Raw genomic sequence first — 16,507 nt, 5'->3', positions numbered from 1 at the left:
ACGCTCAATGAACTTAAGGGAAGCATAGATAATATCAGTGAGAACTTCAACAAAGAGATAGAAAAAAATAAAAAAGGAGATAGAAACCACAGAAAAGAACCAGTCGGAAATGAAGAATACAATAACTGAAATGAAGAACAACATTAGATAGGCTCAATAGTTGATGAGATGAAGCAGAGGATCGAATAGGTGATTTGGTAGATAAGATAGTGGAAAACACTCAACCGAAACAGGAAAAATAAAAAAATAAAAAAAAAGGAGGATAGTGTAAGGGACCTCAGGGACAACAGCAAGTTTAACAACACTTGCATCATAGGGGTAGCAGAAAGAGAAGAGAGCAAGGGATTGAGAACCTATTTGAAGAAATAATAACTGAATACTTCCCTAACTTGGTGAAGGAAATAGTTATACAAGTCCAGGAAGCTCAGAGAGTCCCAAATAAGATGAACCCAAAGAGGCCCACACCAAGACACATCATAACTAAAATGCCAAAGGTTAAAGACAAAAAGAATTTTACAAACAACATGAGAAAAGCAGTTATTTACAAGGGAGCTCCCATAAGACTATCAGCTTATTTCTTACCAGAAACTTTGCAGGCCAGAGGGATTGGCACAAAAATATTCAAAGTGATGAAAAGCAAGGACCTATATAACCAAGATTACTCTACCCAGCAAGGCTATCATTTAAAATTAAAGGAGCAAAGTAAAGAGTTTCCCAGACAAGAAAAAGCTAAAGGAGTTCATTACCACCAAACCAGTATCACAAGAAATATTAAAGGCACTTCTTTAAGAAGAAAGGGAAAAATAAAAAATATGAATAAGAAAATATTGCTAAGAAATTCTCATTGACAAATGCAAACATAATAAAAGCAGTGAGTAAATCAACCAACACTAACACTATTACAGAGGTTAAAAGGCAAAAGTAGGAATATCATGTGTAATTACAATAGTAAATTAAGGGCTACATACACACACACGTAAAAAATAATGACAAAAAACATAAATGTGTGTGTGTGTGTGGGGGGGGGTGAGTAAAAATGGTAGTGATTGTAGAATGTGTTTGAATTTAAGTGACCCTCAACTTAAAATAGACTGCTATAAACATAGCTTGGTATATATGAAGCACAAACTGAAAATCTATAAGAGATATACAAAAAATGAAGAGAAAGGAATCTAAACACAACACTAGGGAAAGTCATCAACATATAAGAGAGCAAGAGAATAAAAAAGGAATGGAAAAGAACTACATAAACAAGCAAAAAACAATTAATAAAATGGCAATGACTACATACCTATTAATAATTACTTTAAATGTAAATGAATTAAATGCTCCCATCAAAAGATAAATGGATAAAGAAGTGGTACATATATGTAAAGGAATATTACTCAGCCATAAAAAAGAATAGAGTATTACCATTTGTGACAACATAGTTGGACCAAGAGGATATTGAGCTAAGTGAAGTAGATTGGACAGATAAAGACAAATACCATGTGATTTCACTTATATTTAAAATCTAAAAAACAAATGAACAAATAAGACAGAAACAAACTCACAGATAGATAGAACAAACTGACTGTTGCCAGATAGGAAGGGGGTCAGGGACCTGGATGAAAAAGGTGAAGGGATTAAGAAGTATAAATTAGCAATTACAAAATAGCCACCGGGATATAAAGTACAGATAAGAGAAGATAGCCAATAATATTTTAATAACTATACGTGGGGTTATGTGGGTGCAAGACTTAGAGGGGGATCACTTCGTAAGCTACATAAATGTCTAACCACTATGCTGTACACCTAAAGCTAATATAATATTGAATGCCAACTGTAATTGAAAAAATAAATATTTAGGAAAAAAGAAAGTAGGTAGAAAACTTTATTTAAAGACTCAACAAATCAAACCACAACTTCCTTCTGTTTAAAAAAGGAAAAAGAAAAACCCCTCTCCAAAAAAAAAAAATCCCCACAAAAAAACCATTCTGGCACAGAAAAAAATAAAACTATTGCAGTAAGTATGTGCAAATAAATTTGCCTCATGATTGAAGTGTTAAAGTAACCATGTGGTTTGGACTACCTTTATTTTACTTTTTAAAATATATTTTTATTGATTTCAGAGAGGAAGGGAGAGGGAGAGAGAGATAGAAACATCCATGATGAGAGAGAATCATGGATCGGCTGCCTCTTGCACGCCCCCTACTGGGGATCGAGCCCACAACCCAGGCATGTGCCCTTGACCAGAATCGAACCCGGGACCCTTTGGTCCTCAGGCCAACGCTCTATCCGCTGAACCAAACCGGTTAGGGCTGGACTACCTTTAATTAAAAATATATACATACGCATTAAAGAAAACAAAACTCTTGCAAGTAAGCTCCATATCTATGCTTTAAAGTAAATGTTCACAGTATTAGACAATTAAATTATATAACTGCCCATGATCATGGAGAACTCTAATAACTGTCTTAGATGAAGTAGTAAGCTCCCTGTCTGGGATGGAAGGATGCTGAAAGAGTTAGGCCTCTTCTCAACTCATTTCTCTCTCCCTCTGCATCCCTTTGCCTACTCTCACCCCACCCCAAACCTAGACCTTCTTGTATTCCCTCCCCCAACTCCGCTTTCTGCTCAGAAATCTACACAGCCCAAAGGAGCTCTATATTATTCATTTTTTAGTGGGTATAACATATAGGGTTATGATGGGAAACATTGTCCATGTGAAAGAACTATCATAGAAACAGACATGATTTTTGTCTTTAACATAGCCTTCTGATTAGCATGCAGAAACTCCTGTCTAGTGGTCAGTCACCTGTGCACCCGATAATGACGTTTACTTAGCTCTTCACAACTTAAACAACGCTTTCCCTCACATCATTTCACTCAATCCTTACAACACTATGTTCCATAAGAATGAATTACGTTGATTTTATAGAGGAGAAAATTGGAGGTCAGAGAATATAAATAATGTGCCCAAGATCTCACTACTATAAATGGCAGTATTTACTCAAACTCACATCCACTCGCTCCAAATTCCTTACCCTTTTCTATCACACTGAACAGGACTCCTACCGGGGCCTTAGCAAAGCCCTTTCCTCTTGGTCTCCAGTAATGGAAAGCAGAGTCAAGAATACAGGCAGGCTGATGGAATTTAACTTCTGTCTCCGCAAACATATAAAAACTAGGACCCCTTTAGCAAAGAGCAGGTCAACACTGTGTAAACCAATGAAAGACAAAGTAATTATTGTAGAACAGTAATTAGGCAGTACATGAGGTGATAAGACTGAGCTGTGCAAAAACAATGGGCTACAGAACTTGTTGCTATAGTTACAAACCAAAGGAAAGCCCTCGCGAAACCATGGCAAGAAACACTGGTTTCATTTCTGCAATAATTTATAGTCATTCTGCAAGTCCATGCAGGCTTCAGAAATTCAAAGGAAGCATAAGAGGCCCTATCAGTTCCCTTAATAGTTTCCAAATAATTCAGTAGTGAGCAGAAATTGAGTTCCAAATCCTGTGGGAGGCTTGGAATGCCCAAGCAGCTCTGAAGCTGACAGTCTTCCAGAGGTCTATAAAGGAGAGATTCTACATCTTGTTTGCATGTAATCTAGAATCCTCACATGACAGACCATTTCTTACTGCTGTTACAAAAATGTGCATGTTTTTCAAATTCCACTGTCTTTGCTTGAATCTTTAAAAAACTATACTAGAAAGCACTTTTATAAAATTTCCATAATAGGCTATGTATCCTACCTAATTAGGATACATAGAGCCTTGCAAACCTGCTCTTTCATACCCTAGTAATCAGGGGTCCTCAAACTACGGCCCGCGGGCCACATGTGGCCCGCCGCCGGGTGCCGCTGCCTGTCCACCTTAGCAGCCGACTCGTCCCGGGCCCGCAGTGCGCATAGGAATTTGTTCATAGTTTTTTTTCAAACTATAGTCCGGCCCTCCAACTGTCTGAGGGACAGTGAACTGGCTCCCTGTTTAAAAAGTTTGAGGACCCCTGCTTAGTTAGTAAAAACTGTGGGTCTAGATGGATTTGTTTTCTTAGCAAAGAATCTTCATGAAATATGGGTTATCACTGCTTTAATCTGCAACAGCCCAAGTTCCTTCTTTCCTTCCCTCCCTCTCCTCTTCTTCCTCCTTCTCAGATTACTTCATCTAAGACAGTTATCAGAGGTTTTAACTTAGTTGACTAGGATGACAGCATGAGATAAAGGAAATAACTATTTTGAAGTTCATCAATTCTGGCTTCAATTTCATTCCTCTCTTTCCTATGTGACCTTGGGCAAGATATACAACCTCTAAAGTGGCTGTTTCCTTAAATACAAGATGATGAAAAAGTTGTGAAGACTAAATGGGACAATGCATGTGAAGTCTCCGGCCAGAGCCCAGCCTGTGATCCTCAATAAATGTTAGCTCCCTAACAACACTGCCTGGTTCTCTTGCTTTCACGTCTAATATGCCTAAAATTCCTTATTTTGATAGGGAACAAAGAAGTAGAGGTCAGCTTGGGAATCTGGAAAAGGTGACCTGAGTTCTCTTCAGCAGGAATTTGTCCCAGAGCACTCCTTAGGATTTGGTGTGAGAGTCCTGGTAAACTCAATCTTCAAATCCCACTGTGAGATGTATAAATCTAGGATAAGAAAGACTCTAGGGCACCGGGTGCTGGAGAGGGAGAAAGGAAGAAACACATTATTTTTAAAAGTCCTTAAAATAACATGCGTCAAATCCAAGGACGGGCAGAGCCAGCTTTAGATAATGAAGTAAAGCAGGCAAGTTCCCGCTCTCATGTCTAGAAATTTCATAGTCTTCTCTTCTCATTGCATAAGCATTTCCTGTTCCCAGGCTTCCCCTGGCCCTAGGCAGACCTCCACTTTAGTCTTCCTCCGCCTGGGCAGCTTCCCTCACTCAATTTCTTTCCTTCCTCTAAAGGCAAAGGTTCTTACATTAATTATAAGGTTACAAGAATATTTACCAAGCCAAACTACCTATTTTACACTGGAAGATGAAATAATAAATAAAAATAAGTAAAAAAAACCTTTCTCTGAGTTGGGGAACAAGGAGTATTGGTGAGAAAACAAGTGGACATGAGCCCTGAGGTTCCACCCAGGAGCAGGCTCAGAAAGTGAAATAGTGGGACTGGCATATACAAGAACACCAGAGGGATAATGTGCCTCCTTTCCCAACTGGGACTTGGGAAAGTGGCAAAGTTCCAGAGCCATCATCAACGTTACCCCTTCCTGGGATGAAGAGGAGAGGACTATTGAGGCAGAAAGGGCCCAAGGGAGTTCACAGTGTGGCGTGGGAGAGGTCTGTGCTGGCTGGGAGTCCTATAGCCCAAGAACCCTTGACATTGTGATGAAAAGACACTGCTTCATAAAGTTTTGTGGACCATACAGCTGAGAACAAGACGGGGATCAGAATTCTCAGATGCGAGCAGGGAGACCCATGTCTGAGACCAGGTGGGATGTATATTTCAGGAGAGTCAACATGGTCAGATACCAAACACTGACCCGACAACCCTCCTGAAGCATTAATGCTACCTAATAACCCTGAACTTGGGACTAATAACCCTGAACTTGGGACTCATGCCCATGAGAAGGCAAGGAAAAGGGAAACATACATTAAGTATTATTTTTCAAAAAGTAGCTTTATTTATTTTTTAAAAATATATTTTTATTGATTTCAGAGAGGAAGGGAGAGGGAGAGATAGAAATGTTAATGATGAGGAAGAATCATTGATTGGTTGCCTCCAGCAGCCCCCTACTGGGGATCGAGCCTGCAACCTACACACGTGCCCTGACCAGGAATGGAATCCTGACCTCCTGATTCATAGGTCAATGCTCAACCACTGAGCCATGCCGGCCAGGCAGAAAGTAACTTTATTTTTTAAAATTGACATTATTGGGGTGACATCGGTTAATAAATTATATAGGTTGCAGGGTGAGTGGCTGACAACACGAATTAGAATTGGCCTCAGCAGGTTCTGATGCCTGCTGAGCTCTCCCTTTGGATTTGTTGCCCGTGAAGCTAATTGGGTCCTGCTCTGATGTGGTCAGGAAGCTGGCCTCTGGATGTGTTGGTTCTGGGGCTTCATGGGAGGGACTCTGCTGTCGGCCAATGTCAGACACTGTATGTGACTGGCCCTGGACAACCTGTTTAGATCTATAAAGAGATCCAGTTTGTGGCGGCCTCTGTTGGGCCTGGCTCTGCAGTGTTCGGACCAAGCTACACACCAAGGCTGGCTTTTACCAGCACTCAGCCCAGCGTCCCAAGGCACCCTGAGATCTGCCTCCACCTGCCTGCACCTGGAAGCTACCTATTAGGCTCCGTCAACGAGCCTCTGGTGGTACTTGGGTTGCATGAGGTAGGTTCTCAGTGAGTCACCAGGAAGAGGGGAGTGGTATTTACCAGATTAATACAGGTTCAATCTTGGTGCCACTGCTGAGTCTGAGGCCACTCAGCAAATGTCCCAGGTTGTACCAAGTTTAGTTGCCACCTGCTGGGTACTCACACACGCTGGTGGTGGGGCAGGATCTCAGAGTGAGGCCAGCAGAGTTTATCAGGCCCAAACAGACCAAGATTTTGCAGTGTGAAGGGAAGGCTTTGCACTGGTCAGGTGTGCCAGGGAAAAATAGCCCCCATCATAGAGCCACACAACTCAGTCTCTGCCAGATTCTGCCCAGAGCCTGATCTCAGCAGGCAGACTTCTGGGATTTGGGTGGATGGGCTAGTGCCGTGGTCGGCAAACTGCGGCTCGCGAGCCACATGAGGCTCTTTGGCCCCTTGAGTGTGGCTTTTCCACAAAATAACACGGTCTGGGCAAGTCTATTTTGAAGAAGTGGCGTTAGAAGAAGTTTAAGTTTAAAAAATTTGGCTCTCAAAAGAAATTTCAATCGTCGTACTGTTGATATTTGGCTCTGTTGACTAATGAGTTTGCCGACCACTGGGCTAGTGAATATTCTGTGAGAGAGGGTGCTGGTCTGGCTTGGGGAAAGGTGGGGGGAGTGGCCCTCGCCCCCCATCCACACAACTCAGCCTGTCTTGGCTTCTGCCCAGACCTTGACAGGGCGGAGCCACCAGGAACCAGTAGCATGGAGCTGCTGGGACCCTGTTAAGTGGAGCTAACATAGCTCCAGGGAGGGGTGGCGCAAGTCAGGTTCAAGGGAAAATGGGAGTAATGACCCCTGTCCCAAAGCCACACAGCTCAGTCACTGACACCCCTGAGTCTGCCTGGACCTCTACATCCTGGCACAGGCAGCTAATTCCTCAAAAGGGCACAAGCTCCCCAGGGTGGGGTGACAGGGAGTCCAGAGAGTGGGGCTATTTCATTCCCCCAGGCTGATGCCATAAGGAGGGGAGTGCTCCATCCAAAAAGATAGTGTCTGTGGTGTGGGAGAGGGACTCAGCACTGGAGTCTTGGCAGCTCTATCTCCAGAGCCACACACCCCAGTGTCTCTTCATGTGACTCTAGTCCACTTTGGCCTCCCTCCGCCAGAGCCCAGGGTGAGTGGCTGCAGATGAAACTTTGTATTTTGGCCCTGTGTCTCTAGCGGACTCCTGTTGGAATTTTGACTGAGCAATGAATTAATATATCAGTGTGGGGTGCTATGCCATCTTAATATTGAGTCTTATTTTCCTTGTAGAGGGTATTTCTCCCCACTAACTTAGGTCTTCTTCAATTTCTGTCAGCAATGTTTTATGATTTTCAGAAAATGGGTCTTGTATATATTTTTTTCAATTTATCCCTGTGTATTCACATTTTATATGTTATTGTAAATGGTATTGTTTTTAAATTTCAATTTCCAAATACCATTAAAAGTCCTTCAAAATAAAGTTGACTTTTGTTATTGACCTTTTATCTTGTAACATTGTGAAACCTTTTCATTAATTCAGTAGCTTGTATAATATTCCTTAGAATTTTCTACTTATATGATCATGTTGTCTGAAAATAAAAATAAATGTAAAAGTAATTACAAAAATGTAAACAGATTAAATTTACCTGCTGAGATAAATTCTCAAATTGTATTTAAAATATCGAGCTTTATTCTGTTTATAGGAGACAAGTTCCAAATATAATGTCACAGATTTGAAATAAAAGAATGAGAATATTATTAGGTAATAATATACATCAAGACAGAACACAATACTAGAAATAAAGAAGGTCATTATTTAATGACAAAAAATGTTATCAGGAAACAATAATAATCATGAATCTATACATACCTAACAACATAGCCTCAAAATATATAGAATGTAAATGCAATTTCTACCTGAAGGATATATCAATGCTACTACTGTGATTTGTTGAAACACTATTGCTACCTTGTAGAAATTGAATGAAACATTAGCACTACAAGAACTCTAATCTGAAGGAAGCTTTTAAATCTATTGCAACACTGTGGTTGCAATAAATACTATCTTTTTTTAAAAATCATCACTGGATGATTTTTTATTTTATTGATTTTTTTTTTTTTAAGAAAGAGAGGAAGGGGGGAGAGAGCGAGAGACAGAGAGACAGAGAGAAACATCCATTGGTTGCCTCGACCAAAGATCAAACCTGAAACCTAGGTATGTGCCCTGACTGTGAATCGAACTCACAATCTTTTGGTGTATGGAAGACATTCCAACCAACTGAGCCACTTGGCCAGGGTGCAATCAATACTATCTTATACACACACACACACACACACACACACACACTGCTTTAACGTATAAAGTACTACATCCCTCTACCTCAAGAATCTTCCTGAGATATTTATAACCTAGGTAACTTTTCAAGGTATATAAAGTGGGAAAATTTGACTACATTAAATAACAAAGTTTTTCCTGTACATCTCTGCATGGATACAAATAACATGCAAATTTCAAATGGGGACTACCTACCTATTCATTAAATACTTCTTAGTACTGCTAGGTAGTAGTTCAGATTATTGAGTTTATTAAGATTTCATAAAAAGTCATAAGATATATTTATTTTTAAAGTTTATAATTAAGAAAGTTAGCAAATTCCTAGGGCTTCCCTCACTTGAAGCTGAATTCCATAATCCTTGTTTAGGTTACATTTTTCTGAAAATTCTCTCATGCCCTCTGCTGTTCATTTACTGAATATAAATTATTAAATAAAGTAAAATATTCATGGGCATTTACATATTGAGTCACTCTTAGGAAGCAATATATAATAATAAATTAGTTAATATTTTAAATTAAAAATGTAATATGTTTCCTACTGAAAAAACACACACACACAAAATGAAGAAATAATTCATAATCTCACTACTTAGAGATAACAATTGTTATCAAGTTGTGTATTTTTCTTTGGAATTGTTTCTATGGAATATATTTTTAAGTATGATTTTATGTTAAAATACCATCATTATTATTATTACAAAATTGGGATATTAGACATACAATTTGGTGTTCTACCCTTTTCACTTAATATTACTGAGAGCAGGAGCTTCTTCTATCCCTGTGGAGATGGGGTGCGTCACCGTCTTGGTGTTCCATACCAATCCATACCAAGAGGGTGATGTGCTCCATCTCTACAGGGACCAATCCTCACCAAGAGCATAATGCACCCCATTTCCACACCAATAGAAGCCCCTGCTCTTGGGAGCCTCCTAGACCTAGCACTAAATATCTGTTCATTTTGGCTGTTTATTTGTATCCTTTAACATATCCCCTAATCAACTGGTAAATGTAAGTAAAATGTTTCCCTGAGTTCTGTGAGCCATTCTAGCAAATTAATCTAACTTGAGGAGAGGGTCATGGGAATCTCCAATTTGTAGCCAAATCAGACAGAGGTTGTGGGTAACCAAGGGACCTACAATTTGTGACTGGCATCGTAAGTGGGTGCAAGCAGTCTTGTGGGACTGAGCCCTTAACCTGTGCGATTTGATATTATCTCCAGGTAGGTAGTCTCACAGTTGAGTTCATTGTAGGACACCCAGCTGGTGTCACAGAGAACTGCTTGTTATGGGAAAAGCCTCACACATTTGTTGACCAGAGTGTCAGAAGTGAAGTGTTGTGAGTGTGGTGGTAGTGTGAGGGTAAAGGGGACACACACAGAAGGAAAACTGTAGATTTTCCCTTTACAATTATATTATGGAAAAATTCCCTTATCTTTGAATAGTCTTCAAAATATAATTTTAAATTATTGCATAGTATTCCCGATATATTCTAATTTCTGTAACACCCTCCTATTTTTTTTAACATTTAAGTTGCTTCAACTCTTTACTACCATAAATAACCCAGCAAAACAAAATTCCTTGAACATAAGTGTTTTTTTTAACATCCCTAAATTTATGCTTACATTAAATTCCAAAAAGCCCAATATCTAGGTCACAGATACACATATTTTAAGGTGCTTTATGTATATTGCTAAACTGGCCCCTAGAAATGTTGTAATAACTTACATTCCCACCAGTGGTATATGTTCATGACCAGAGGAACAGCTTTTTAAAAAACTGAAGATGTAAAAATATCTTACAAGTGAATTCAAAATAAGGGGGGACATTTATATATGACTCTCCACTTATTTGATGAATATTTTTTCCCAAGGGTGTCAAGAAGATAAGATGTTTCCTCATCTCAGGGTAACCTCACAAAACACTGTTTGCCCTGCTAAACAGTGTTTTGTGAGGTTACCCTGAGATGATACATGTGAACATGCTCTGAAAACCATATGTCATACAGATGGAAGGTAGTATTTTTGTTAGTCATTATTAACATGCGGCCAGATTTGATATATAAATCATTAGATTTTTAAAAGTATCATAACTTTTTTTTAAAATCCTCACCTGAGGATATGTTTTAACATTGATTTTTAGAGAGGAATGGAGAGAGAGAGACAGAGACAGAGATACAGAGACAGAAACATCAATATGAGAGAGAAATGATTGGCTGCCTTCCATATGCTCCCCAACTGGGGATTCGAACCCTCAACCTAGTTATGTGCCTTGACTGGGAATCAAACCCGTCACTCTCCGGTGCGTAGGATGACATTCCAACCAACTAAGGCACACCAGCCAGGTATCACTAGCTTTTTAATATGTTGTATTAATCTTAATGATCAATAATTTCCTCCATTTTGAAACTCATGTGATCAGAAAAGTAACTTTTCAATTATCTTTAGTTTTATTGTATTTATGTCAAAATAATAAAATAATCATTTTCCCATATAGGCAATTAAGGGTCAATTGCCAATTCCATTTACTTGGTTTGTCTCAGAAAAGAAATTACCATAGAAACAAAATGATCTATTAGAAATGCCTATTTAATCTAAAAATATATGGCACATGTATAACAAATTTGAATGCATTCTCAACTTGTTTAAACCAACACCTTTTTCGAGTTCTTTTTCAAAGTTTCCCCCATGGGTTTTCTTTAAAAAGACAGTTTGAAGATCAGTCTGAATAATTATGACCAAATGACATAAAAGCCAAGAATGATTTTCAGTGGGAACTTGGTGAACTTAGAGCTAATATTATTGTGAACCTTCACTAAGAGGAAGAATAAGGAGGGAAGAAGGACTAGCATAGAAAGGAGGAAAGAATAACTTAAGAAAATACTAAAACTTAAAGAGGGTAATGGGTAGCAAAGAACCCTGTGACTTGGGTCTGTAAAGAATTTAGCCCACAACATGAGGAATTTAGCCCATCTCTATCACGATAGCCCCCAGTAATTCTGGTTATTGCACTTGGCCAAGGGCTTCTTTAAGGCATCCAGCTTCTGCACTTGCATTATATTAAACATCATTGTTTGCAGTGTGTCTTTGCTGAGAACTTAGAGAATAATTTGCAGGAGGAGGAAGTGGCACTGAAAGGTAAAAATAAACAGGAAAGGAGAAAAAAATTCTTTTTCATCTTTTAAATTACCCACGGAATAATAAAAGGTAAAAGAGACCTCACAGAGTCACTCAGTACAAATCCCTCATCATCTTAAGGTTGAAGAAACAGATCCAAGTGACACAGATAAACTAGTGTCAGAGCCAGGAAAACAATCAGTCCCATGTTCTTCCCATTGCACTGTGTTGACTCTCTTTTATCTTATTTTAGTCCTAAAACCAAAGATTATTTGCAGACAAGAGATCAATGCTGCTGTCAACACAAGTCCTGAACTCTCAGATTTTTCTTGGTAACTTAAGAGTCAGTGCTATCCCTAAAATAAAAATACAGGATAGAAATGGCCTGTCCATTATTGTCATTTGATCCTTACAAAAAACCTTTTGAGGCAAGTCAAGGAAGGTATTATTAACCTCATTTTAAAAGCGAGCAATTAAAACACAGAGACGTCCCATGACTGGCCCAAGATCATTTAGAGTCAGAGTGAAGTAGGACTCTATTCCAATTTATTCTGCCAAAGAGGAAGTTCCCTCAGAGTCCCAATCTGGCTTTTTATCTTCTTGAAGGGGTTCTCCATCCCAAGATACCCCGTTCCAGTTTAGTGAAGTTTGGACTTAACCACCCACTGAGGGTACTCCTAATTTGCATCTAGTTCTCACCTTTAAACTCGCAGTTTCTCACTCCTTCCCTTGGTACTGATCTTTATTTAAGCTCCTGTGTCTCTGTGGGTTATGGCCTTCGAGTCTCTCTCTAAAGCTCCACCCTCTTCAAAGAAGTCGCGTCCTCGGTATCCAAGGAAACCACACAGCCTTGCCCACCTTGCCCCTTCCGCGCTTTCCATTGGCCAGCTGAACTTCCACGTAATCCATCTTTCAGTCCCTCCAATGGCTAATGGTTTTGAGGTAAAGTGCTCGCGCCTCCGAGCACAATCTAACACCTGCTCTTACTTGCTTTCCACCCTGCACATTGCCTCCTGGGATATGTAGTTTCTGAGCATCCCGGAATCCTCGCTGTTGGCTCCCTTTAGAACTACCTTTCCCATCTGCCTTTGCGAAAGGGGAGGTGGTAGGTGAGAAGTCCTGTCGTGGGGGATACGTACTGCTTTGAAATTGCAACTTGCGGCTGAGGCGTGTGAGGTTGAAGTGTCAATTCCTAGAGACACTGAGCAGTCTTGCTCTGCTTCAGCAAACCCCCGCAAACTTCTCTCTTTTGACTTGAGCCGGCGCAGTACCAAGTCCTCTGGTGGTGGTGAGACCGGCCTGTGGCTGAAGTGATCTGAGAGCGTGAGAGGGGCGCGCCATGTTCGCCCCCCGCTTGGGCCGGGGGCTCGGCTGCCTCCGGCTCGGTCACCTCCGAGTGTGGGCCGGCGAGGCTGCTGGGCGCTGGGCGTGCGGGGATTGTCAGGCCCGGCTGCACGGCTCGGGTGGTGGCGAGCGCCGGCCAGGGTCCGAGCCGGAGGTCTCGCCGCCTGGCCCCGCGCGCCGAACGCTGAAGGAGTGGGCGCTGCTGGTGAGCCCGTTCGGTCGGCTGCGGGCGCGGCTGCCGTGCCACCTGGCCGTGCGGCCCCTGGACCCCCTCACCTACCCGGACGCCGACCACGTGCTGGTCGCCGTGAGTGGAATGGAGGGCGGGGCCCAGGACCTGGCCGGCCTGCACGTTAAGTACGACGAGGAGCTGAAGGAGGTGGCCATCGTGTCTGACACCATTGACCCCCAGGCATCCGTGGAGGTGAACGCGCCCCTGAAGTTTGGCAAGTGAAGTGACGTGAAAACGGGTTTGGGTCCCAGGCCGACGTGCACTGTTAGTTGGTCCCTTTGGGTCTGACTTTCTAACCTGATATACGGCTGTCCCCCTTCACAACCTTCCTTTTTTTTTTTTTTTTTTTTCTGTTCTACTCTGAGTATTCCAGTGCTGGTTACAAATTAGTTTCCCAGCCATAGAAGTTTTAAAAATCGAATGGAAACATGATTTGGATTCATCTAAGTCAGATAACATTTATGGAGCCCCTTATGTTCTTCTTTGGCACTTTGTTCCTATTTCTGTCACTGCGCCTTGTCAGTAGAAAAAAGGTTTATTTTTCAAGGTTCATGTTTCTTGATAATCCCTTCAGTGAAATGGCAGACCATCCACATTTCCCCTTGCTTTTGGGTCTGTCCCCGAACAGCCCTGTGTATTGGATGCTCCATTACTAACCTGGACCAAGTGTTTGGTTTCAGATAGGCCCCCACCTCCTTACTGATACATCTCCAATCATTTTGGCTTAAGTAAATGTTCCGTGAGTAGCAGGTTTTGAAGAAAAACACATAGTAAGACTGCCTGGGAAACTTCAATTGGTCATGCCTGCAAGATTTATTTCCGAAGTGTTTGGATTGCATGTTATTTCTCAAATGCAAGCCAACACTTTCCTAGGAAAGTCTCCCCGGGTTCTCCTTCCTGAGACTGAGGGATATTGTTGATGATCAAACTAGCAGCGAACACTTAAAAAATAATCTAATCTTTACAATTGAATTTATAAAAGTAGATAACTATTATTGTCACCATTTCACATAAGGAAGTTGAGAGATAGCAAGTTTCATAAAGTATGTACTTATTGTGGGTGAACAAATAGAAAAAATTGCATGCCTTCATGAAATGTATATTCTAGTGGGGTTGGATCAAGAAATATGCCTGTCCGCTCTCAGATACAAAGTGGTGGAATGCGGATTTTAACTGGTTGGCGTCTGCTGAACCACTATGCTTTATTCTCAACTTCTTCTAACTAGCTTGGATGAATAAGAGACCCTTGACCTCAAAATGTAACAGTCTGTGGTGGGGCAGATGGTAGTACAAAATAGACTTGGGTATTGAAATGGAGACACACAAAATTTTATGTCAGCACAGATAAAAATGGAACTTACCTGTGTTGGTGATCCCAAACCTCATGATTTTGTTGATTCCTCTTTTTAGAGCTAGAACCCCATTTCCAATGGATTGTGTCCATATGTCGATTGCATGGGCCCCTTAAATCAACATGATTCAATTTTTTTCATACTTGTTCCTCCAATTTGTCATTTCAGTGAATGGGTAAAAGTAGCATTACTGCCGTTCAGTGTCTCTAGCCCGAACTTCTCTACTTTCCTAGTGAAGTGAAAATTGTTTCCTTTTTTCCCCTATCAACCGCTGCCTTAGATCAAGCCTTAGGTTGTAACACAACTGGGTAAAAAATTTGCAGTTACGTTTGCATCCATGGAAGTAGGAGGTAAAATTGTCTTTTTATATATTTTAGATTAATCCCAACCAAAATATTGCTGTTATTTTAAGCCTTTATAGAGTAAAGACTGCAATATACACAACTGTAGAAATTGATTTTTTATGCCATAACTATTGAAATTGTGGTATCATACCCCAGTATTTTGTGTTTGGGGCAACATAGTGCTTATTTCACTAGTCTAGTTTAAGGGAAATCATCACTATTTTTTTGAATTAGGTATTAAATATCAGTGTTTATTTTGTGTACAGAGACAACCACGATTACACCTTAAATTAATAGCCAAGAGTGGCACCTGTGACTTTTTATTTTCCAATTTTCTTTGGATAATACTGTTATTTATCCACAATTTTGAGATTTTAATACTGCGTATTACTAGGTTTTTCAAAGTTGTTCCCATTTTTTTATTACTGAAAATACCTGGTAATGTAGCTGCATGCTAATATCCTCTCTTTCAGATACAAAAGATTAGAGATAAGATTTTGCAATAGTAAGTCATGATCATATATGCTAATCCACACTACTTCTGCAAAATGCTTTTAATTTGGGAACAAATTTTTGAAATTTCATGAATATAAGGAAGAATAGGCTAACTGACTTATCTAGTTTATCATAATGACTTGTTAACTTGCTGTATTCTTACTAGAACTGTGTGTGTGTTTTCTCATTGTGAAAGAAGCTTCTATGATCTTTCCCAGGAGTTCCTTTAAGATTTGGAGTTTAAGACCTCCTTTACTTCCCTTCCATATTACTTTCTCTCTTTAGATGACATTGGCTAACAGAAATAACTGCTCTTTTAATAAGATCTGGCAGAAAAAGGCATTACATTTGGTCCTGTTGCCATGGTGGAGACCCCTTACCTTTAGAGAGAGAGACTGCTGACAACTATGCTCTCTCCAGGGTTCAGTAATATTGTGAACTTAACTGAGGAGCTGGATTTCTAGGGGGTATTAAAACGCTTTGGAGCCCATTAACTATCGTACTAACTTGTATTTTCTTTTTTCATTTCTAGATTTGAATATCAGGTCTTCAGGGTCTGGCTGTATAAAAGTCCAAAATATTGAGTGTGATAATTGCAAAATTGAAACTGAGCAGGGGACTAGCATCTTACAGTCTGTTAAGGTATAAGCATATTTATAATTTTGTGTCAGCATTATTTAAAAAAACACACACCTTAAACTATGAACTGCAGTATCAGACTAAAGCTGTTATTCTGAATATCATTTATTATGAATATTAAGTATAATTTATCACTCAAATTACTTGCAAAAAATTTGCATCGAAGTCAGTTCTGTTCTGAAAGTATAGAGGTTGTAGCAGCTTTGAAGGTTTTTTCCTCATATTCATTTTAGATTTCATTTTGAATTCTACAATGAAACTAATAGTGCATTTAAAAAATATTAGGTTAATCCTTGAGTTATCTCCT

General features: G+C 40.1%; 2 protein-coding genes across 3 annotated transcripts in view; one reads left to right on the top strand and one right to left on the bottom strand.

The window, feature by feature from the left end:
* CCDC146 (coiled-coil domain containing 146) overlaps nt 1-12,623 on the bottom strand; it is a 119,562-nt gene extending 106,939 nt beyond the window's left edge. Inside the window, exon 1 of the mRNA XM_080665436.1 lies at nt 12,494-12,623. The gene's annotated coding sequence lies outside the window, so the exon portion shown is untranslated. The remainder of the gene's footprint in view (nt 1-12,493) is intronic.
* A 261-nt stretch (nt 12,624-12,884) lies between these two features.
* FAM185A (family with sequence similarity 185 member A) overlaps nt 12,885-16,507 on the top strand; it is a 58,598-nt gene continuing 54,975 nt past the window's right edge. The window contains exons 1-2 of one of the 2 annotated variants that reach the window (XM_080665961.1): nt 12,885-13,584; nt 16,094-16,203. In XM_080665961.1, coding sequence (XP_080522087.1) covers nt 13,134-13,584; nt 16,094-16,203 — 561 coding nt within the window. In that variant the 5' untranslated portion in view covers nt 12,885-13,133. The remainder of the gene's footprint in view (nt 13,585-16,093; nt 16,204-16,507) is intronic. The other variant, XM_080665960.1, reaches the window with a different exon arrangement.

This window comes from Plecotus auritus (genome assembly GCF_963455305.1).
Source record: "Plecotus auritus genome assembly, chromosome: 4".
Lineage (NCBI taxonomy): Eukaryota > Metazoa > Chordata > Mammalia > Chiroptera > Vespertilionidae > Plecotus > Plecotus auritus.
This window is presented reverse-complemented; position numbering and strand designations above follow the sequence as displayed.